Source organism: Labeo rohita, chromosome 17 (assembly GCF_022985175.1).
Source record: "Labeo rohita strain BAU-BD-2019 chromosome 17, IGBB_LRoh.1.0, whole genome shotgun sequence".
Lineage (NCBI taxonomy): Eukaryota > Metazoa > Chordata > Actinopteri > Cypriniformes > Cyprinidae > Labeo > Labeo rohita.
In genome coordinates, this window is record NC_066885.1 from 15,450,259 (window position 1) to 15,475,583 (window position 25,325).

The 25,325-nt window shown below is 35.8% G+C and overlaps 1 protein-coding gene across 2 annotated transcripts; it reads left to right on the forward strand.

Moving 5' to 3' along the window:
- On the forward strand, nucleotides 1–24,699 carry ugp2b (UDP-glucose pyrophosphorylase 2b). 2 transcript variants are annotated; one of them, XM_051133298.1, is made up of 10 exons: nucleotides 1–148; nucleotides 4,292–4,425; nucleotides 10,015–10,122; nucleotides 15,754–15,939; nucleotides 18,233–18,366; nucleotides 19,562–19,859; nucleotides 20,023–20,220; nucleotides 23,405–23,647; nucleotides 23,808–23,912; nucleotides 24,004–24,699. In XM_051133298.1, the coding sequence occupies exons 2-10, from the start codon at nucleotides 4,327–4,329 to the stop codon at nucleotides 24,109–24,111; spliced, it is 1,479 nt and encodes a 492-aa protein (XP_050989255.1). In that variant the 5' UTR covers nucleotides 1–148; nucleotides 4,292–4,326; the 3' UTR covers nucleotides 24,112–24,699. The 2 variants fall into 2 exon arrangements, with proteins under 2 accessions (XP_050989255.1, XP_050989253.1); XM_051133296.1 differs by lacking the exon at nucleotides 1–148 and adding an exon at nucleotides 510–1,004.
- Nucleotides 24,700–25,325: the final 626 nt, after the last annotated feature.

Here is a 25,325-nt window from a genome sequence, read left to right on the forward strand (position 1 = left end):
AAATATTTTAGCGAAGCACTTCCGCAGTGTTTCAGTGACCTCGCACTGCTGTTTCTGAGAGAAGAAAGTTGGTTGGCCAGAGAGGGAAACACGTCGCTGTTCCGGAACAACCTTCAGCAGCTCCCGACAGCATCTTCTAGCATTCAGAGTAAGACATTTCAAATCTACTTTCACATTCGCTTTGCATCTATAATACTATAACGCCAGGGAAACACTTCCTCTGCCGCGTTCCTAAACTCGTAAATCTCGTTTAAAAGCGACGTTTTTTGAAGCAACGACTTAAGGTCAAGCGTCTACTATTAGTTTAACGTTACACATAGAGGAGAACGTCGCTGCGCTATGACTGCAAGGACGAAAATACTGCAATAACAAGCACAGTCCGTACTTTATAATAACACTGCAGCCAGCAACATTTAGTTTCTTAGAATATGGTCCCTCGCTAAAATTAAACAAAATTGATCCTAAACATCTTAGAAATGATCCTAGGACAACATCAGAGTCTGGTGGACGTGATCGAGGAAGCGCGGCTGGATTGCAATGACGTGTTAAGTAATCACGGATAGGGGCTGAGCACAAATGTCATTTCCACAAATGCACACCGAGAGATACACATAATTACTTCACCTTTTAATATAACACACCGTCTCCCATAAGTAATAAATTAACGCGCGAGTAAAGGTCGACGAGACAGCCTTTTACTCTCCCCGCGTTGCTCGATATTCAGTGGGAGGAGAAAAGAGTGAGAGAGAGATGGTTAGTTTAAAAGCCTGTGAACGCCAGAGGAAAGCGCTCTTGAACAGAATGAGAGAATCGATCAGCTGACCTTCTGTCTTGTTATTACTACTACCGATAAGCCTCAAATCACGACAGGACTGTATTTATGTTGCTGTTTTCCCCATTACTTGAGCGGGATTAGGAATAAAACAGGATTATTGTTGTACTATTTAACCGAACTGCATTTTATAGAGTTTAGAGGACAGAGACTATGTCGCTTTACGTTGAAGGTAAGAACGTGTACAAGTCCTGGTTTTACTGTTTTATATTTACTCATTAAGTATTTTAAAAGTTTTCTGGATATATTTTAATTAATTAGACGTTGCCTACTGGTATCTAGTGATCAAATGGATCTTACTGCACCATGTACAAGCTGTCAGTTGAATTCTGATGAGAGTGAGAGCTAAATGGACCCCTCAGGCAATGCTGACTTTAGTTGCAAAAAGATGGAAAGGTTTATAGAGAGCATTCTGTAAACCCCAGACCTTTCCAGACTGTCTGTCCATTCCTCGCTTTGGTTTGGCTGTCAGAGGTCTGGTTCTCTGACAGCTATTCATTTGGTCTGACAGTGTGTGTAATTTAAAGAGATTTTACATTAAACACGATTACTGGCTGAGGTACTATTGCTGTTTGTATTTGGCAGCGTCTCGGATTTACAGTGGGGTCCAAAAGTCTGAGGTCACAGAAAATCTAAGATTTCAAGTCTAATGTAGACCTGGAAATAAAAAGAAGTTTTAGGATTTTGAAAATAATACAAAGAAGCATTGTAGCATACACTGCTCAAACTTTTGGGCTCAGTAAAATTGTTTAATGGTTTGTAAAGTTTCCTATGCTCACAAAGGCTAAAAAACTCATTTAAAACACAATACTGTGAAATATTATCTTTTTAAATATATTCTAAAATGTTAAAATGTTTTTTTTTTCTTTAATTGTTAGACCATGGTTCTTTTTGAAGGAAGCTTTGACTATAGAAAGTTTAAAATAGCATTTATTTGGAATCAAAATATTTAGTATCAGATAGAAATAGAACTATAAAGCCATTAGAAATCATTAAAAATCATCAAAACAAACTTTTGAGTGATAGTGTAAATCATTAACAAGATTCTGCCTTTTTTATGGGTCCCTTTTAAATTAGTTTGTGAAACCGATCACGTGAACTTGGACAGTGTACAGACGGTAATATGTTCTTACTTCCTCAATATGCTCTTTGAATCAGTCTCAAATCATGCTGGAAAACACGACCATCCCATAGTTGTGGAGCTTAAGCGCTAAGGTCATTAGTGCGAAAGAGGGACATACAAATTTCAATTTTCAAATTTAAACAAAGTTTTTTATGCTAATAATACAATTTGTAATAAAAGTATTAAAACATAAAGCATTTTCACCAGTGGTTTCAGACATCTGGACCACAGTGTCTTTAGGGTTGTGTCTGTACAGTGCAGTTGCCCTTTGACTCGTGCGTAACAAGTTTGATGACTGCAGCTTTTTGAGAGCTTATGGCTTTACTCTAGTAGTTTTTTATGTTTTCTTTGCTGTGAATGAAGAGCACTGTAATATACATACAGAAATGATTTGTTGTGTTGGCAGAATCATTTGTAAATGGCATGCAATATACACAATGCTGCAAAAGCCACCATTCTTAGTCACTTTTTTCCCACTACAAGAAATGAGCTGTTTAATAAGCTATTTATACCTGAACTCACCCTTAAAGTTCCTCATGTTGATTTAACCTCATGTAATCAGGTTGATTTAGTAGTATGAAATGTTTTATTGTGTTAGTATTAAATACTTGAACGAAACAAATTCACTTACATTTTTAGTACATGAAGTACATGTTTAGGTATTCTGACAATTTTTCTTTTACAGTGTACCTTTACAAATTCCCCCAAGGTGTAACTGTGCTAGTAGTATTATACTTATTGCATCACTCCACTCTCTTTCTTCTCAGATAATCACATGTGTTAAAGAGCAAATCAATATTTCATGTCCTTTTATGTATTTAGTTGGTAATTCGCTGGTCATGTAAATGTAAATGTGGTCAAGCAGGATTCAGTCAGGTAGAGCAATGGTACACAAGGTATTCTACAACTCATCAGAATTGCGAACACATTTAGAAAGCATTTAAGTACTCAAACCATGTTTACTAAGATCCTTCTATTATCTATTGAAACCCACAATAATATTTACATTATTAATAAGCTTAATATACATAAAATCATCATTTATTTGATACTTTCAATTGGGAGGTGGCTGTCCTGAACCCTAACCTCTAAATTTCAACTTATGAAAATGATATTAAATTAATTTTTGCATTTTATTCCATTGTTTTAAAAAATATATCTTTTTGATTTTTTTAAAAAGTGAAGTTCAAAAAATATATTTTCTTTGTAAATTCTGAAACTTAAATTTTAAAGTTTAATTTTAATTACACCCCTACATTTATGATCTGGAAATATATATGTGTCATGCTCTCTCGTAGGTGAGTAGATAATCCCCATCATTTTGAGGTTAAAGTGTTCAAAAGTCTGAAAATCTGTGTGTAACTAAGCAAACACCTTTTTTCTGCAATTAAACATACTTTTTGGGTGTTATTCCATAACATTGAGTTTTTATGTGTGTACAACTGTTCAGAACTGTACTAGCTAACCATGTTATCATGCTAGGTTCAGAAGTATCTAAAATTTTCACTACCGAAACATGTCATCATTGTTTGGTAGTGACAAAAGGGAACAAATAATTCTTTATTTGAGGAGAATTTTTTTTAGTAGTTATGCAAATTTTAGTTATTTTTAGTTATTTTAGTATGTTTTAGTAGAGTTTTAGTATGAGTTAAAATTCTGTAATGTGATATGGTCGCTACCAAAACATTACTGTTGTCTTAGGAGGAATATGAGTCTGAATCCTGTTGCCTTTTTATCTCCCCCACTTTCCTTTCTTTCCTTTCCTTCTATACTGTCTTCTAAATAAATGGCCTGTAAATAATAATAATAATAAAAAAAAGTTGGGCATTTCCTCCTCCTCCTCCCTACCTCAAGCTCAGCATCTATTATTGGACAAACCATATCAAATAAAATGTAGATTAACCTGTTTATTGTACCCACTCACTCAAGGATAAAGGAGGGTGTTTGTGGTAGAACAGGGAAGTCTTAGTCACACCTTACATTACAGCCAGTGTAAATGGGTGACGTTACAACAAATTAACCCTGAGCCCAGTGGATGATGCCAATGCTCTTGATAACATATATGTGCTTTCATGGCTTCTTGGGTGGGAGTCTTATCATTGTGGGCCGCAAGTAAGGTGGTGGTACAATTCTCAATGTACCCTGTCAGTTTTCTTATCTGCAAGTAAGATTTATTCAAAACAATCTGATGTAAAAGATTTGAAAGTTTGAACACACCAACTCTATTGTCCATTCCTACTGCAGATTGTTTGTTGGAAAATCACTGAACTATCTTTTTATTCATTGTATAGTTAATGTGAGAACTTTAACATTAAGGTGTTTGGTTGTAATTTTAGGTCTGAGTAAAGAGCTACCGAGCAACATCAACGGGATGGCTCAGTTTCAGGAAGTGATGCGACAGCAGCTGGAGAGCTCTATGCACGTCGAACTGGAAAAACTCTTAAGCACAGTCAAAGGCGCAGAAGCTGAGGTGAGATACAAGCTACAAACAATTACACACATAAAAAAATTGTACTACTTGAATGATGTACACTACTATTCAAATGTTTGGGGTCTGTAAGATTTTTAATGTTTACCAAGGCTGCATTTGTTTGTTATTTAAAATAACAGTCTTGCACAGTTTAACGCATTTTAAAATGTAATTTATTCCTTTGGCGGCAAAGCTAAATTTTGCGTAGGCATTACTCCAGTCTTCAGTGTCATATGATCCTTAAAGGGTTACTCCACCCCAAAAATTAATCACTAAATCACTATTTTGACAATCAAAGACATCGTCAAAATAGCGGTTCAATCTGAATTTGTCTCCTCCGCGTCAGCGTATCACCATTTTGGAGAGTATTCGCTGGATGCAAACTGCGTATGCTGTTCTGTGTCAAACTGCACCACACGGATACTTTTCCTACGTATATTTACTAGGGATGCAACAATACAGTTAGTCCACGGTTCAATACGTACCTCGGTTTTTAGCCACGGTTTTCGGTTCAGTTCGGTTCTGATATCTTGCCACTTCAGTGTTTTTTTTTTGTTTTGTTTTTTTGCAACAAATTAACAAAATAGTCCCTTAAACCTCTATACATTGAAAAAAAACATGGTTTAGTATATGTCTGCTTATTTTTCTTTTGAGAGAGGTTTTATTTTTTCGATTTGTAAGCAAAATAGAATGGCTTTCATTCAAACTGGAACGCTAGAGGGCTCCCTCATGCAGAAAATCCACATTTGTTCGATTACGTTCCGTTCCAGCTTCTCTAATGTAGATAAAGGCATCGCTATTGCTATGAGTCTATGACTGGATAAAACGATATAACGTTAAATGTTTTGAATGATAAAATGTAAGGACAATAAACACTCGTCTAGAATAATATATGGTTTATCTGTGTTCTTCAAGCCATCTCGTGTATTTTCATAAGCCATTGCTAATCGACATACATAGAATATGAGTATAGCATTTATTGTCTGTCTCATTCTGTGATAAGAATCCACATCGGATCACATAAGGAAGTTATTTCAAACACTCGACTAATGTTAAGAATTAAAAACAAGTTCTAATGTTTTGTTTTTATAACTCTTGTTGGACAACAGGTTTAGAAAGGCTTATCATTGCATTTCATTAGAAGGGAAGATGCTCTGCGTGTGTTGCTTTTTCAAATATAATCGGGGAAGCGTTTGCTCATTTTAGCACGTGAAATCACTGGCGCACATACAGCAAATTCCGAGAGAAATAAAACAAGGAAGCTATTTAAATGCAAAACCGAAAAACCACAATTCACAAGCGCGTATTGAACCGTGGAGGTCATACCGAACGGTTCAATATTATATTGAGAATTGCAACATCCTTAATATTTACGCTTTGATTTGAACGAAAACAGCGTATCCAGCATACGCAAGTTTGCGTCCAGCGGTTACTCTCTAAAATGGCACTACACGTACAAAAAAGTATTCTCATCGCTTCATAAAAGTCACATTGAACCACTGATGGCAGATAGACTGTTTTGACAATGTCTTTCATACTTTACTGGGTCTTGATAGTGATACTTACCTGGCAGTCAATGGGACAGTCACAAACCTCCTGGTTTTCATCCAAAATATCATAAATTGTGTTTCGAAGATGAACGAAGCTTTTACAGGTTTGGAACGACATGGGGGTAAGTGATTAATGACAAAATTTTTATTTTGGGGTGTAGAAACCCTTTAAAGGATTAGTTCACCTCCAGAATAAATATTTAATGTAAATTTACTTACACCCATGTCATCCAAGATGTTCATGTCTTTCTTTCTTCAGTCGCAAAAACTCCATCTTATTTTCTCCTCCAACTACAAAATCGTTCGACATCGTGGTTTAATCTTTTTTTGTAAAGGGCATTTGACTCTCTTTGCACTTTTGCTTTGTAAAAACTGGGTTGCTACTTCCACCTATGTCACTCATGCATGATTACGTAATGCGTGAGGACAACCTAGTGCAAAACGAGCATTTTTGGTTACAAAATATATGAATTTTAAGGTTTTTTTTAGAAAATGACAGATTATTTTGCTAGATAAGCTGCATTGAAACTGCAATTTGGACCTTCAATCCATTGGGTCACATTGAAGTCCACTATATGGAGAAAAATTCTAAAATGTTTTCCTCAGAAACCCTAATTTCTTTTCGACTGAAGAAAGACAGACATGAACATCTTGAATGACATGGGAGTGAGTAAATTATCAGGAAATTTTTATTCTGGAAGTCAACTTCTCCTTTCAGGCTAATATGCTGATTTGGCATTCAAGAAACATTTGTTATTGAGGAAACGTAATATATTTTCAGGATTCTTTCATGAACTATAAGTTCAATACAACAGCATTCTTCGCTTAAAAAAAAAAATCGTAGTTTAGGTGAGATCAGGAACGTATAACGGTTTCTGCATCATGCAAACGTTTTTAGTTACTCATGCATTTGGAGAAATGCTCTATTCATCATCAGCCATGATTCCACAATATCTTCCACAAGCAAAAGGGGGATGTACTTGGGGGATTACCGAGATAAAGCAAGTAGTATTTGGCTGGTTATGTGATCTCAACATGTCAGATCAGGAGGCAATCCTGCGCCATGTAAAACAAAACTGCTCTTATTAGACCGCTGCCATGACTGGAATTTTCATCTCAAATGAGTGTGCATCGTTTTAAACACATTTTATAAAAGTACACTCATTTTTTAATGTGAACAATTACTGCGTGCACTTTTAATTAGAAACAAAAATCATAATTTATTCTTTATAGTCTCACAGATTCAGTGCACATTTGAATGAAGAAGTAAGCAAAGATGAAAAATGAGAGGGACCCTCTTTTGGTGCCATCTGAGTGCTGCAGCTGATGAACGACATGCTAGTGTGACAGGAGAGATTTCATTGCACTAGTGAGCTGATGTTTAATTTGTCTCAGTTCTTCAGGCCCACATTTTTCCCCTTCCTTCATTTTCTCTTTTTTACTAAACGTCTCAGTTTTGAGTTAATTAGACCAGGTCAGATAGCGAAACTCTGAGAGGTTTGGCGATCTACCGAAGTGTTTCCTCAGGACCATATGGTAATAATCAGGCTTAGCCGTCATCACAGTGACACATACTGACGCTTGTATCCCTCCCTCTCCATTACACACAGACTCCCGTAATCCCACCCAAACATTTACCGTCAAATGACGTATTAAAACCCACACCCTGCTAGCTCAAATAAAGTATGATAAGGAAATGGGAAGACGCCTTCAAATTACAGTTTACATAATTGCCCCACTTTTATGAAGACATCTTTGATGTGTATGCATATAAACTGTCATTCTACTATTCATTGTAGCCACCTTTTAAGTCAGGATGTCAAAAGCACCATTACTTTAGTCACATGTTGATTCTTAAGTAAAGTAACATTATCTGTATTGTTTTCTGATTCATAAGTGGCTCTCACATTAATGTTTGAAGCAAATCTGAACAAATCAATTTTGAAGTGGTGAACTGAATATAAACCTATTAAGTTCAGTTCATGGAAAAAAAATGGATGTCAAAATTCCAAATCTGTGGATTAGGCAGTGAAATAAATTCTGATAGACCTGTTGCTGTTTTATTATTAGAATATTAATATTAATCAAGCAAGCAATGTTAACATTATTATTTATTTAATAAAATGTTATAATATACACTGCTGTTCAAAAGTGTGGGAACAGTAAGGTTTTTTATGTTTTTTTAAGATGTTTCTTATGCTCATCAAGGCTGCATTTATTTGATCAGAAATCCAGAAAAAACTATAATACTGTGAAATATTATTTCAATGTAAAATAACTGTTTTCAATGTGAAATATATTTGAAAAGTTCATGTGATGCAAAGCTGAATTTTCAGCGTCACATGATTCTTCGGAAATCATTCTAATATGCTGATTTATTATCAATGTTGAAAACAGTTGTACTGCTTAATATTTTGTTGGAACCTGTGATACTTTTTTCAGGATTCTTTAATAAATACAGTTAAAATAGATATCTTTTCTAACAATATAAACTACAATTTAAAAGTTTTATTTTACTTTTATTCAACAAGGAGGTGTTAAATTGATTAAAAAAAAATTATAGCAAAGACTTATATTGTTAGAAATGATTTCTATTTTGAATATGCTGTTCTTTTTATTGCTATAACTTTTTATTCATCAAACAATCCTGAAAAAAAGATCACAGGTTCCAAAATTATTAAGCAGAACAATTGTTTCCAACATTGATAATAAAAGTAATAAATCAGCATATTAGAATAATTTCTGAAGGATCATGTGACACTGAAAGACTGGAGTAATGGCTGATGAAAATTCAGCGTTGCATCACAGGAATAAATTATGTTTTAAAATATATTAAAATAGAAAGCCTATATTGTAATGTGTAATAATAATTCACAATATTAGGGTTTTTTTTTATGTATTTATTTTTTGATCAAGTAAATACAGTAAATACAGTCCAGAATTCTTTAAAAAACATTAAAAATCTTACTGATCCCAAACTTTTGAACAGCAGTGTAAATGTAAATATATTTTTACTACTGATCAAACTTTGAGGTCAGTAAGATTCTTTTAATTGTTATGAAAGAAGTCTCTTATGCTCATAAAGGCTGCATTTCTTTGAAGAAAAATACAGTTAAAACAGTTAAAATATTGTAAAATATAAATTTATATAAATATATATATTTTAAAAAGTATTAATTTGGCTGAAATTTCAGCAGCCATTACTCCATTTTTCATAGTCATGATCCTTCAGATCTGATGTGATTTATATATTTATATTAATTATTTATATTTATAAATATTATTTTAAATAAAGGTGTATGTACATTAGCATAAAAATTTGCTATGGTATCAAGAATCAATAAATTTCACTGGCAGTGGTATCGACTATGGAAATTTAAGTATTGTAACAACCCTAAATCTATATTATTTAGTACATGCATTTTATTAAATGCTACTTAATACTACTTAAGCGTTAACAGTTGTTCTCTTCTGTCAATATTGCCTCACAAGCTTCTTTTCAGGTTTATTTATCAAAGTTACACTTTGATTAGAGTACAGAGTTATTGAACTTTAAATTCTCAGCAGGCACAAGGGAGTTTTATGGATTTTCATCAAACAGGTTTTATTTTTAATGATGTGCTCAGTGAGAGGCCTGAGGACCCAGTGATCTTTCTCAGCAGGGTGTTAATTATTTCAGAAGCCTTTAGGAGTTTTAATTGCCAGATTGTACAGAACAAGATTAGAAATTTATGCTGGCAGGTTGTTTATTATGCTGATAAAATGATGTTTTTTCTTTAAAATAAGCAGACTAGAATCATAACAAATGTGTGATTCAGAAGAAGGTGACAGCCGATGCCCTTTAAATGTAAAAAATTGCAATCCAAATGTAAAGTACATACTGATGATTACAAATGCACATTGACCGACCGCTATGCATAATCTGACAAAATATCTAGAGGTTGAGTTTAATGACTGATAATGATTTGTTTCTCAGAACGAGAAAACGGGAAGGACCTTCCTCAATAATTAACTCATTTTTGTCTGTTCTCTTCCTCAGGTGTCTAAGAAGGACTTTGAAGGCTTCAGGAATTTATTCCACCGATTTCTGCAGGTGAAGGGACCTTCAGTAGAGTGGTCAAAAATCAACAGGCCCCCTGAGGACTCGGTAAGATAAGCAAGTGATTGATCGCAACACAGGCCTAATTCTTACACACTCATATTATTCATTTCATTTGATTGTAGACTTATAAACTCAATATGCAGAGAAAGCAAAGCCTGATGTATCTATACACGCTTCAGGCATTAAAACAGACTGAGAGCCTTTCTTTTGAGTCTCGTGTGTGGGCATTAGTGTTGCCTCAGGCTCTGGGAATTACCCAGCTGTGATTAAGTCCAGCATGAAAAAATTTGCATGACATTCATACACGTTTAGAGTTAGAGTAACAGTATTAGCCTTCATAGACCTAATGTGAATGATTGTGTGTGTGTGCAAGGAAAATCATAAATAAAGCTTTGAAATGGATTCATCTGTGGACAAGGCAGAGTGCAAGGAAAACAAGTCATGAACAAAAGTATCTCCTAATTTGATTTGGCTGTGTGTGTGTTCGTGTTTCACATAAAGAATCCAGTGTCGGTCTGCTTTCCTCTGGGTCTGTGCTGATTATGCAATGTTCTCTTAGAGCCAGAAACCCACACGGAAGACTTTCAGCTCCGTGAGGAACCACATGCAGACTGTACTATGAAACTGTGAAGTGAAGTGATACTATAGTCTGCAGCATATAGCCAGGTCATTAGAGCAGGATATTAAATGCCTTAGCTCCTTCCAACTCCTTTCAGACTTCAAGAATGATGTTGACTGACCCTTGTGTGTATATCCATGTAAATTTAAGGATATTTGAAGAAGGTGATGTTGAAATGCTGTAATATGTTTGGTTTGGGACATTGGGACCTTAGGGATGGGCTGTCTGTGCTTTCTCTCTTTGTAGCTTGAGGGTGTGTCATTGTGTGCATGTCCTTATGAAACAGTCTTTGACAAAAAAAAAAAAAAATGCTCATTCACCCTTAACATCTGCTGGGTGTTTAAAGGCTAACCAGTCCTTGTCTGTTTCCACATAACGTCTGGATCCTGTAACATCACGCCTTATGTTTGCTGTAATAGTGACCACTGTTGTCCCAGTAGATATAGCTATTACACCCATGATAAGTGGTTGATTGACTTGTTTGTGGTTTAAAAAGGTCATTATTGGAACTTTTACCCAGAACTTTTTACCCAGGTTTTATGTCGAGGTCATCATGACATTTTACATTCTTTATCTCCCAAACCCACACAATTCACCAGATTTAAAAATGCAGAATGCACTTCACACAGACTGATGTTCTCAAAGTAATTTTCAGCTTTTAAAGGGGAAGTTCACTTTCAGAACTAAAATTTACAGATAATTTACTCACCCCCTTGTCATCCAAGATATTCATGTCTTTCTTTCCTCAGTCGTAAAGAAATTGTATTTTTTTTTTTTTTTGGAGAAAATCATTTCAGGATTTCTCTCCATATAGTGGACTTCTATGGTGCCCCCGAGTTTGGACGTCCAAAATGCAGTTTAAGTGCAGCTAAAAGGGCTCTAAATGATCCCAGCCAAGAAGGAAGGGTTTTATCTAGCAAAATGATAAATTTTCTAAAAAAAAAAAAATGTACAATTCCTATACTTTTTAACCTCAAATGCTCATGTTGTCTAGCTCGGCATGAACTCTTGTGTATTCCGGTTCATGACAGTGAGGGTACGTCGAAAAACTGACCCAGTGTTTAGAAAAGTAAACGTAAAGATCAAACGCTGTTTACAAAAAGTTTTTTGACATACCCTAACTGTCATAAATCAGAATACACAGTGCTAGACAAGACAAAATGTTAAAAAGTATATAAATTGTAATTTTTATAGAAAATGACAGATCATTTCACTAGATAAGACCCTTCTTCCTCGGCTGGGACCGTTTAGAGCCCTTTGAAGCTGCATTTAAACTGCATTTTGGAAGTTCAAACTCGGGGGCACCATAAAAGTCCACTATATGGAGAGAAATCCTGAAATGTTTTCCTCAAAAAACATAATTTCTTTATGGCTGAAGAAAGAAAGACATGAACATCTTGGATGACAAGGGGGTGAGTAAATCTGTAAATTTTTGTTCTGGAAGTGAACTTCTCCTTTAATGCCTTGTATTATTTCTATGAACATTTAAATACTGCCATCAGCCTCTCTTTCTGTAAGATGGAGAAGCTCTTCTAATGTGCTTGCGAAGCAAACAGACTCATGAGACTAATGAGATTCTGGACTTGTGACTCTGTGGGATCTGTGAGACTTTTTATTTATGCAGTTTGTTAATTATGAATGTGTGAACAGGTTTGAGTTTTGAGCAACTGGAATGTGGCTGACCTGGAAATAAGTTGTCGACAATCTGATTCAACCTGTGCGGCAGGTTTAAGACACAAGGATTCCTGGCCTTCGTTTCAACCTCAGATCTCACATACTTGCTTTCTGTTGTTCTCTGGATGACTGGTTAGTTAAGTTCAGTCAGCTTTGGGCCTTAGGAGAAGTGGTGTCATGGTGTTTTGGAACTGGGCTCATGTTTAGTCACATGCCTTTCATTGGCAAAGTATGCCACCTGAGCTGCATTGCAATTATTCAGTCACACGCACAACAAGAAACAAGGAACTGAAGACACTTGTAAAACTGTAGAGACTTAAGCCACACCACCACAGCAAGAACAACTGATCAGATACTCGTGTATATTAACACAATTAATAACACAAGTGCTAAAAGGCTGGTTTGTTGAGTGCTCTAAAAGAGATGTTGTCAGATGTTGAGATTATATCAACATAGGAGACTGACACATGCGTTACACCACTACACACTATTGTTACACTCTCTCTCTGTAATGCTACTTAATCACATTCAACATATATCACTGCTGTTACTGAATTATTTTAAGTCATGAGTATTGATGGATGGCATTATGAATGTGCGTGCATATGTTTGTTTGTAGGCCATTAAAATGCAGTCAATATAGAAGATATTTTTCAGGGCTGTTTTTAATTACAAGGTTGACTGATGATCTAGTTTCACTGCATGGTAGACTTGAACCGAGCCAAAACAACAAACAAAACAACAAACAAAATTTTAAAAATGTAAATGGTGTTGTCTTAAATGAACTGGATTAACATGTAAATTCCACAGTGTATGAATATAGTAATAATTACATACCATGTTGCCATTTGACACCATTGTCTGTGTGGTGAATGGGAGTGTAAATGTCATATAACATTCTTTGATCAAGTCCTGTCATTCTACAATAATGTGGCTGAATTTACACTACCAGTCATAAATTTTAAGATTTTTAATTTTAAAGAAGTCTCTTCTGCTCACCAAGCCTGCATTTATTTGATCCAAGGTACAGCACAAATATTTCAAATATTTTTACTATTAACTGTTTTCTGTTTGAATATATTTTAAAATGTAATTCATTCCTGTGATTTCAAAGCTGAATTTACTCCAGTCACATGATCTTTCAGAAATCATTCTGAAAAAAAAACATTTATTATTATTAGGTTGAAAACAGCTGAGTAGATTTTTTTTTTTTTTTTTTTTTTTTTCAGGTTTCTTTGATGAATGGAAAGTTCAGAAGAACATAATTTACCTGAAATGGAAGTCTTTTGTAACATTATAAATGTCTTTATAATCACTTTTGACCAATTTAAAGTATCCTTGCTAAATAAAAGTATTAATTTCTAAAATTTCCTTACCAAAATAAATAAATAAATAAAAATTATACTGACTCAAAGCTTTTGAATGGTATAGTGTATAATTTTACAAAAGTGTTTGATTTCAGATAAATTCTGATTTTTGGATCTTTCTATTCATCAAAGAATACTGAAAAAAAAATGTACTCAACTGTTTTAAATATTGATAATAATAATAATAATAATAATAATAATAAATGTTTCTTGAACAGCAAATCAGCATATTAGAATGATTTCTGAAGACTCATGTCACACTGAAGACTGGAGTAATGATGCTGAAAATTTAGCTTTGATCACAGGAATTACATTTTAAAATATATAAAAATAGAAAATAGTTATTTTAAATAGTAAAAATATTTTACAATATTACTGCCTTTGCTGTTTTTGGATCAAATAAATGCAGGCTTGGTGAGCAGAAGATACTTATAAAAAAAAAAACATTAAAAATCTGGTAGTGTACGTGGACAGACTATCCCCACAGTTTTTGAAGGAATCATTTAGGGATTGAAAATACATAAATGTTTACACAGTAGACCATTTAAAAGGATTTTCTCTTTGAAACGGCTCAGAGAACTGTTTCCTCCCCGGCTGTTGTTCTCTCCAAGTGATGGGCAGCCCTGGGATTTCAGCCACCAACCTCTCTGCTGCCAGCCTCACTGTCTGAGCACCGTAAACTTCAAATATGTATACAAAAAGACGCATACTCCGTATTATATTTCATCTGATCACTGAGACTGTATATGGCTGTATCTGAGCACTTCATGACCAAGAATTTACAGATTTTAGAATTGTATGGAATGGAATTAGTTCTGTGGTCACAGATTCCACCGATTTGAAATGAAGAATGATTTTTGTCATAATTTGTCACCAAATCAGTTAAGCACAAACTTCACCCCACAGCTGATTTTATTGGTCAACTCAATCACTTTCCTGTCAAGAAAAGTTTAGTTTTTTTTATGGATCCAGTTCAGAGTTCAGAAATCTCATGGATGGATCATGATAAACAGTAATGCTATCTATCAGGATGCAGGGTTTATTTTAGGATTACCAGGATTAGAGTTTATCTTAGGGTTGGGGTTAGTATTTGTTTCAGTTTGTGTAGGCAGTCAATACTGCGATTGACATGACCAGTGAAATCTTTTTGACTGCACTTTGGTTTGTGCTTCACGGGATTGGGGAGGGGGGAAACATGCTTTCATTTTATCTTTACCCCTCTCTTACACAGACACATGTGTCTTGACTTCCCTCTCTCACTCACTCGTTTCTCTCTGACAAACATTATGACCTTGGTTACATCATCCTCTCCATCTGTCTGTGTGTTTATGTCACGGAAATGCTGAGTGTAATAGAGATATAATGTTTTTAATCCTTTTTCCATGCTTGTGGTTATCTATTTGTAATAATATCATAAAGTGGGGCGTTGTGCTCTGAATTTTAGCGCAAGTATGTAGTGATATTTTATTGGTATCTGACTCATCAGTGATGTCTCATGGTGGTGTCCCATGGCCCTCTGGGAAACAAGAGGAATGGAGTAAAAGGAAAGGCTCTTTTCTTACAAAAACAAATCCGTCGTCTTTTTCTTCTCGTCTTTCAGTCTCCCTCCCACCAGTACTATTGATCCAGCAGTTGGACTGTTTATTCAGTTAAACAGTCATTTTTTCTGCCTCTATGAGATGTGTTGTGCTTGCACAATGTGTGTTGTGGTTGTTTGCTGTATTTGAAAATGATCCTAGTGACACATTCGTAACAGCGCACTAACCTCAATGTTTGACTTCTAATCCCTTAGTCAGATTTTTTTTGTAAAAGAATCCAATGAGACACACACAAACACACACACCAATAGCAACAGCATCTGGATGAAATTTAGAAACTTCATTGTAGTCACTGGATGGATCATTTATGAACTCAAGTATAATATAATCCAGAACTCCTTACATAAACTTTCAGATGGTGATAAAATGTAAGCATGTCATGACTGACAGTTGTTTGTCTTTCTTGTCTTTGTTTCAGATCCAGCCATATGACAAGATCAAGGCAAAAGGTCTACCGGACAACATCGCAGATAGTCTGAATAAGTTGGTGGTGGTGAAGCTGAATGGAGGTCTGGGAACCAGCATGGGCTGCAAAGGGCCCAAGAGCCTTATTAGCGTCCGTAACGAGAATACTTTCCTGGATCTAACCGTCCAACAGATTGAGGTTTGTCATATGACACTGAAAGTCAAAAGTTTTTGAACAGTAAGATTTTTTATGTTTTTTAAAGAAGTCTCTTCTGATCTCCAAGCCTCCATTTATTTGATCCAATTTTAGCAAAAGCAGTAATATTGTGAAATATTTTTACTATTTAAAATAACCGCTTTCTATTTAAATTTATTTTAAAATGTAATTTATTTCTGTTATCAAAGCTACATTTTCAGCATCATTACTCCTTTCAAACGAAACCCGAAAAAATTCTACTCAGCTGTTTTCAACAATAATAATAATAAGTGTTTTTGAACAGCAAATCAGAATATTAGAATTATTTCTGAAGGATCATGTGACTGGAGTAATGATGCTAAAAATGCAGCTGTGAAATCACAGGAATAAATTAAATTTTAAAATGTATTCAAATAAAAAAAACGTTATTTTAAATAGTAAAAAAAAAAAATCAAAATTTTACTGTTTTTACTGTACTTTAGATCAAATAAATGCAGGCTTGGTGAACAGAAAAGACTTCTTTAAAAAACATTAAAAATCTTACTGTTAAAAAACTTTTGACTGCTAGTGTATAGTTTCACACATGGAGGTCTATAATGTTTTCCTGTTTCCTGTTTTAATGTTTTCTCAATGACGGTTGTTTAGTGGGGCCTAAAAGTGGCCATTGTTCCTTTGATTTAAACAAGTTTGTTTGTTGCAACGAAATACCACGAACATTTCCATCCTACATAATTTTCAATATGTAATTAGCATTTGGTTTAAAAATACACATCACTAGAATTCTGGGAATGTACATTCAGTTATGCTCTTTTTTTAAAATGCTTTTCAAATAAGAGAGCTTCTCAGATTTGAACCCAAAGAAATATAAATCAGTCCAGCTGGGGAAAACACAGCAGCTGTATGAGAGATTTGAAAGTGAGCAAGTAGACCTCCACCCACAGGTCTTAAATCACAAACATATGTTCTTCTGTCTTTCCCTTCTCTTGCTCTACTCATCTACAGCTGTACAACTCAGGCACATTCCTTCATTTATACAGAGCGAGCATTTTAAACCGGCAGCAACGGGCTCTGTGCTAGTTATTTTTCTCAGTGCCGTGGACTGAAAGATAGGTAGTGAGCATGAAAGAGAACTTAGGGTGAAACCGAAACAGAGAGAGCTGTGTTCTGGGCAAGAGGGAAAAAAAGATAGGGGCTGAACACTGAGCCCTGTGGGACGCCCTCGCTGAAGAACACTCAGCTCAGTGTCTCTTCGACAGACCGTTTACCTGCCTCATGTCGTCAGATATCCCACTCACTGAATAAGGCCCATTAGTACATGTAAATGGGTAATCTGTCCTTCTTTCTCAGAAATACAGGCTGTCGTTTCTGTACTTGGCAGGCCTTTAGCAAGCCCTTAGCCCATCTTATTACCATTTGGCTTCTCTTCAGGCTGAGATTTATGGGCATACATTCATAGGAAACTGACTTAACATGTGTCATCCAGCAGTGTATGAAAGAATATGATGCATACTCCTTTTAATCATTTTTATGATAAATTTGTAGTTATTCTCAGTATAGTTAACCATTAACACATGGGAGAATTACATTTAATTATGGGTAATTCTTTAATTAGGGAAAGGGTTTTTTTTTTTTTTTTTTGTAGCCTAGTATGATTGTAAAAAAAAAAAAAAAAAAGTTTAAAAAAATTGCATTGAACTTTTTTAAATTTGACAGATTTTCTCCATTTTGAACTTGCGCAAGATGGTTAATGTCAGCTTGTGCTGTTCATTTGGACACTCATGTGTTTTTACCAAAGGTTTTCTGCAATTTGTCTCAAGATTTACTGCAGAAACTGGTGTCCAGCACTAGGCTTAAACTTTGAAAAATACCCACTTTTTTACTTTCAGTTTTTACTGCAGTACTGTTGATACCTTGCCAATTCACCTAATAATGATCTGATTAATTATTGACCCTGTTCAATATCCCAGTGTAACTACAGAGATTAGATAGGAGAGATGTCTATATCCATTTGAGACCATATTTTATCAGCTTGGCTCTTGTGTTAAAAATCTCACGTTTACAGCGTTGTTGTCTAAACAGTAACTTCTATTACTTAGAATTTTCTAGAGTTCATTGTCCCAGATAAAACCGAATGTGCTGCAGAATGTAATAAACATGCCATAGTATCTGTATTAATGAGAAACAATGTGGGTTCACAGTCATTGTTAGCTTGTTTAGAATGTTAATAGATAAAACATGAATTAACTTGAGTGATAATGTTTTTACTAAGTAATTTGTTTTTCTCTGTGGTCTCTAGCACTTGAATAAAACATACAATGCCGATGTTCCACTGGTGCTCATGAACTCTTTCAATACGGATGAAGACACTAAGAAGATCCTGCAAAAATACACGCATCACAGAGTCAAGATACACACTTTCAACCAGAGCAGGTATTACGGCCCCCATCCCCGCACACACACATTTACCTGAATGAAATAGACTTTTGTTTACTATCAAATGAAGCTTAGTTAATAAGCCTATGCTAAAATCATGCATTTTAAATGAAAAATATTTTCAATAATTTTCAAGATTTATCTGACTTCTCACAGCAAGTATTATAAATATAGCAAAGTAAACATATGAACCATAGAAGTGAAATCTCTTATTCAGATCAGTACTAAATAAAAAATAATATGCATTTTGTATGATCCCTCTTATTTTGGTAAAACAGTTAACATTTTGCAGATTCTGTAGGGTGTATGTAAATTTTGACCTCAACTGTATGTAATTTGAGTACAATAGATCACTCACCTATGACGCATTGCATTAGCACACACATCTAAACAAAGAATCAGATTGTAATTTGGTGTTTTGACTCAGTGCAGGATGGGGAAAAAAAGTTGAATTTCTACATCTTCCTGATGTGTGCTGCTGACCCTTAGTCGCAAACATTTAAAGTTTTGTAAAAGCAAGTTAAAGATTGATGAGGTTTCTCAGCAATAATGGGGATACGTTAATATTTGATGGACTCGTCAGAGCAGAAATTTATCTCAAAGCTAACAACAGACACTTGTGGGATATGGTTACATATGTTATTCAGAATACAGCGCTAACAGAGAGCACATATTTAGTCCCGGTTGAAGCTAAAGCTTGTGTAAGAGACAATATGATGAAAGGACAAGGAGGAGGATGAAGGCTACACAGAACGTCAGATGTTTTCCCTGGCTTCATTTGACCTGAATAAGCTTGAAATTGCAAGAGCGAGAGGAGATTTTAGAGCCCCTCTGAAAGTACATTTGCATAAGCAGTGTATTTTCCGTGCCCATAAATATAAACAAGGCTAGAAATGTTTTCTTCTTTCCATAAAGAGGAAACACTTTATGACACTTAATTTGTGTTTCTGCATCGATTTTATCTCTCGATTTTATCTTTTTGACTTTTAGGGACTTTGGTCAATATGACCAAAATTTTTATTTCACAGACTATTGTTGTTTTTGTATTATTTATATACTATTATTGTATTATTATTAACTTTAATTAGCTTTTATTTTTATATTTTGAGTTTTATTTTACTTTTAATTCACAAGTATTTAAATCTATATTAGAAACATTACAAATTTAGACTTTCTCTCCTGAATTTTCCAGGTATCCACGAATAAATAAGGAGTCATTGCTGCCGGTCGCTAAGGACATGGCTATGACAGGAGAGACTGCAGATGTGTGGTATCCTCCTGGTCATGGTGACATTTACGCCAGCTTTTATAACTCCGGTCTGTTGGAGCAGCTCATCGCTGAAGGAAAGGAGTACATTTTTGTCTCCAACATCGATAACCTGGGCGCAACAGTAGACCTGTATATACTGAACCACCTGGTGAGCCAGCCGAACGGCAAACGCTGTGAGTTCATCATGGAGGTCACAGACAAGACCAGAGCTGATGTGAAGGTAAGAGAATATTAATTGTGTGGGATATCATGTATGTTTTTTCTTTTAATCCAAATTTAAATGCATTTATATCCATAAAGATCATTCAGTGACTTGGGTAAACCGATTTGTTCATGCACATAAATGTTTGTTGCATTGTCTTTAAACGTTGTTTGTGTTGCAGGGAGGTACGCTCATTCAGTATGATGGTAAGCTTCGGTTACTGGAAATCGCCCAGGTTCCCAAAGCTCATGTAGATGAATTCAAATCCGTGACCAAGTTTAAGATCTTCAACACCAACAACCTATGGATCTCCTTATCTGCCATAAAGAGACTACAGGAACAAAAAGCCATGGACATGGAAATCATAGTCAACCCTAAGGTAGAGAAACTGAAAGCTTAGTCAAGTAGTCATTTAGAGAACCAGACGTTTGATATTCTTCATTTCTTGTTTGAATTTCCCTTCTTAAGTCTTTGTCTCCCCAATCAGTCACTCTTTTATTTTACTGTAAAACACTATTTCTAGCTATGCACTAGAAATCTGTTTTATGCCCCTGGCATTCCTCTCCTTTACACTATCACTTCTGAAACCTTAGTTGAGACCCTGATTCATTTATCAGGCCACGTGGGAACTAGGCTTCAGCAGTCTCCTTTGTGGAGTGTTCACTTCTAAATCAAACCCACTTATAAAACTCTTTACACAAGCACTATAACAAGCTGATGTTGAGACTGTGTGTTTGGATGTCCTTTTTATACCAGACCCAATCTCTCATTTGAGTAGACATCATCTGGGATCTAGTTCAAGGCTTGTGTGATCAGAGAGTTTGATGGAGGGTTTTACACCTAAAAAAGGACATTTATATATGGTTTCTGTTGGGTTTTCTGTTCTCAGTCTATCACAGGAGACTAAAGAAATGAAAGGTAACCATAAGATGAAGTGTGTTTGTGTGTGAGACAGTTAGTTTAAAATTCTAAGTGGGCAAAAAACTTTAAAAAGCTCCCTGTGAGGACATTCAGCAACTGCTCAAATGAAAAAAAAAACTCATGTTTTGAAATATAAAATAACATTTTTCTTATTCTAGCACTGTGCCCAAACCAAACACTATATAGTGTTTTCAGTTTTCAAATGTCAAGTAATTTGTCTGTCCACACATGAAGCTGGTTATATAAAAAGAGGTTGCATCTCGATATGATGTGTAAAATGCAAAGGGGATAGCGTGGAGTAATTATAATATGCATTATAGAAAACCAATAGAGTTCTATAATATGTCCTCATTTAGATAGCCAAGTAAGTGTGTGTGTGTGTGTGTGTGTGTGTGTGTGTGTGTAGAGTAGTACACGGTTCAGCAGAGCTCCATATTGTAGCACCATTTCTCCCCCTAAGGCCCAGGCTCTCATCCAGCAAGACATATTAAGCTGAAACTTGAGTTTGTTCTAGATTTCTTCACATTCAATCCCTCCCTTTCCTTTTTCTGTCGACCTTATACTTTTTCTGCCTGTGTGAAGCCAACTATACAGTGCATTCAGTGATGCCTCACACTTCCTCAACGACATTTAAAATCACTCATTGTCCTTCATAGAACAAGTACACATAGTTTCTTGACAGATACGGTGCCTGTAGAAAATCATTATAATCCTTTGAAATTGTTACTTTGTCATACAGCCTAAAATCAAACCCCATTCCAAATAACTTTTCCAGTTTTACAGTTTTGGCCTAACAACATCAAACCAGTGAAGGAAAAAAAACAACAATTCTGCAAATTAATAAAAACCAAAAAAACCTGAATAACAGATTTGGAAAAGTCATCAGTCCCTTGATTTAATACTTTGCAGGGCCAACTTTTGCTTTAATTACAGCCATCAGTCTTCAGAACAAGTCTTCAGATGTCTAGCAGAGGGATGCAGGCCAGCTTTGTGTAAAGCTTGGGAGATAGTTGTCACATGCACAGTCTGACCAGACCCAGCCATAAAGCCTTGTAGGTCTTTCAAAGTTGCCTTTGGCCTCCTGGTAGCTTCTCTTATCAATGTCTTCCTGGCTCTGTCATCCACTTTGGATGGACGGCCTGATCTAGGCAATGTGCTGGTGATGCCATACGCTTTCCACTTCTTAATGAAGGCATAGCTAAAGCCTTTGAAATGTTTTTGTAGCCTTCTCCTAACTTGTGCCTTTCAACAACTTTATCCCAGGGGTCTTTTGAAAGCACTTTCTCAACCATGATGAATTCATTGCCGTACCATGCACTACTAACAGTGGAGTCTTCAAGAAACAGCTCGTTTTAAGTAATCTACACCACTACTATTAATGTCGGGTGGGGCAATTAGCCTGGTGTTTAATCTTGAAGTGGATTGCTTGCACCTGAGCAAGTTTTTAATGGTATGCTCTAAGGGGCTGATCACTTTACCAAGCCAGGCATTTCACTGATTAATTTTTAATAATCCTCCAGATAATGTCTACAAGCAGCTCAAAAAAAAGTTAGACTTCATTTATTTTATTTTCCAGGGTTTTCACAGGGTGTGATGTTTTCCTATAGGCACTGCAACATAAATATGAACTTCAAATCAATGTGAAATGAAAATTCACCCTACCTATTTTCTAAATACATGTTATGGGATTTGTTGTGAATGATTATTCCACATTTCATTTATTTGTTTTTTTAATTCAAAATGTCATAACTCGAATTTCCATTGTAACAACAGACTTCTCTCTGGTGACACATGCCAGAATTCTCTGCTCATTTTGGTATGCATAAACCCGCCTTTTCGTACAAGTAACTGCAAACTCGCATCCATATCTGCCTTAATTCAACTAAGAACCCATAAACAGAACCAAGTCCCGCCCTACATTATTTCAATTGTTTCAATTGGATGTATATAACAACACAGAAGAAAATATCTGTTCCATCTATTTCCATTTCAGTTCAGGTCTATATACAGTGGTGAATATAAACTAGGATATAAATGTTTTAAAGTCAGTGTAAAGGCAATTCAGAGAATTGTTTCTAAATGCATTATAAATGTTAGAAATGTATTGCTGAAAATATGTTACAAAGACTGAGAACTATGTAGTACTGAAAAGCTATTGAAAAACAGTTAAACAGTTTTTCACCATTTTTGTGTTCAGTATTTTTTTGGTCGGGCCTGAAATCATGCCTCGATGTTTGCCTGCTTAATCATGAGTTACTGTCATTACTTCTAGTTACTTCAGCCAAAAGCTATGCAAAAGCTATGCATTTGTCACATAAATGCATAGTACCTTCTTGTGATAACTTGCAAAACAGGTTGGTCTCCTTATTTAATTTTTTTTTTATATGACAGTTTAAGGCAGCAACTTTCCCAAGAGTGGGCGTTGTTTCAGCGCAAACAGCATTTGAGAGCTTACTGCGCATGTTTTACAGATTTTGACATTTAATTGGCCATTTTTTTGGCATTCAAATTTGGCTGGGTGGTTAATAACATTTTTCTGTGGTATGACAAACTCAGGACACATATTTAATATTGCTTATGCTTTACAGAGACTTTTAAGATTTTGAGAAATGTAATATAATCATTTTCTCCCTCTCTCTCAGACTCTAGATGGAGGTCTAAATGTCATTCAGCTGGAGACTGCGGTTGGTGCTGCCATCAAGTGCTTTGATAACGCCTTGGGTATCAACGTGCCTCGCAGTCGCTTCCTGCCTGTCAAAACCACATCTGACCTCCTACTGGTTATGTCCAACCTGTACAGCCTAGAGGCAGGGTCTCTAACCATGAGCGAGAGGCGCGAGTTTCCCACAACTCCTCACGTTAAACTGGGCAGCTCCTTCACCAAGGTACCATTAAAGACAACCAGATCTGCCAGCCAGAAACCCACTAAGATTTGAAAACAAGGACATCCTCATGATCACACCTTTTGGATTCTCTAAAGATAAATCTTGAGTTAATATACAGTCTAATATCTGATCCTGATCCAATTTCCTTTTTGTCCTTCAGGTTCAGGAATATCTCACACGATTTGAGAGCATTCCAGACATGCTAGAGCTGGATCACTTGACGGTGTCTGGTGATGTGACTTTTGGAAAGCAGGTCTCTCTAAAGGTAAGACCAAGGAACATTTGAAAAAAGTTGATTCTGCAATCGGATGTTTTTGCAGGATGTTGCACAGTCTGATTATTTCTGTCCTCGACAGGGAACCGTCATCATCATAGCCAACCATGGAGATCGAATCGACATTCCGGCCGGCTCCATGTTGGAAAATAAAATTGTGTCTGGAAACCTCCGGATCCTGGACCACTGACGCCTTTGTGTCGTGTGACCTGGATGCAGAATCACATGATCGACCAACAACTGTCACTGTCCTCATCATCATAACCAATCACAGAGACGTAATCGACATTCCGGCCAGTTCCATAAACGAAAATAAAAGTACCTGGGAACCTACGGATCCTAGAGCACCAACACCTCTGTGTCATGTGACCTTTATGTCAAATCACTTGACCACACCTGCCACTCTCAGAGCCTCCATCAGTGAACACCATACAACTTCCATGTCATTCCAGAGACATTATTTTTGTAGTAGTTTGTGTTTTTAGTTTTCTGTCCTTTAGTGATCCTCGAATTTTCTATATGTAACACAAACCTCATTGTTGTGTTTTTAGTTTTTTACTCTGAGAATGCAGTATTTGTCTCGTTGTGTCTATGGCATCACAGACTGACCCTTCGGGGTCAGCGTCCTCTACTCGCTAGAAAATGTGAAAGAAAGAGTGCAAAGCAATAAGCGTTCTGCAACAGTGAAGGCTGACGGTTCTGTCTTTGTGTTCTAGAACCTGTTCTAGATCCTGAAAGTTCTGCAGAGCTAAATAAAGTGCAATATGGAACAGATCAATAGCAGTTTGCATGTCTTCATTTCTGCTCAAGTGGATTTCACAGTAGTTTGCTGGAAATTAAACACCTGCTTGTTATCTAAAGTAAGAGAGGGAACAAACTTGTGCACAAGAAAAGGAAAGGAAGCAAAGAAAGCGTCTACTATTACAGCAGTGTATGAAGGCTGTATACAAGGTCTTCCAGACTCCCTGGAGGCAGGAGGTTATTGTGTTCCACTGGTCTGTTAATGTGAAAGCAGCCAAGCATTAAACTTGCTGTTAATAACCTGCACACGAAGCAGCACACACACACATGGGTGATTTAAGATCAAAGAGGTCCTGAGATTGTTTTCACAGCCTGACAGTCATCTTTTGCACGGACAAAATGTGAAACTTCATACTGTACAAATGACTACTTTGTCTGAATAAATGCAAAATAAATCACTAAAAATAACACTTAATCATTTTAAGAGCTACAAGTGAATTTAGGCAGCATTATAGTGTGAAAATTGGTAGTTATTTTAATATATGCTAAAGATTCCATTTAATCCATGTTATTAATTTACTGGGTTTTTAAAGATTAACTTCATAACCGAGTGTTATGATGGTAATCTAAATGAAAAAATTCTCGATGGATCCTCTATTCCAG

Excerpts from the sequence above, each read along its gene's own strand:
- ugp2b (XM_051133296.1), top strand. Across the intron at positions 20,221-23,404 it reads AAATCATAGTCAACCCTAAG|ACTCTAGATGGAGGTCTAAA; the intron begins GTAGAGAAACTG and ends CCTCTCTCTCAG. Across the intron at positions 23,648-23,807 it reads TGGGCAGCTCCTTCACCAAG|GTTCAGGAATATCTCACACG; the intron begins GTACCATTAAAG and ends TTTGTCCTTCAG.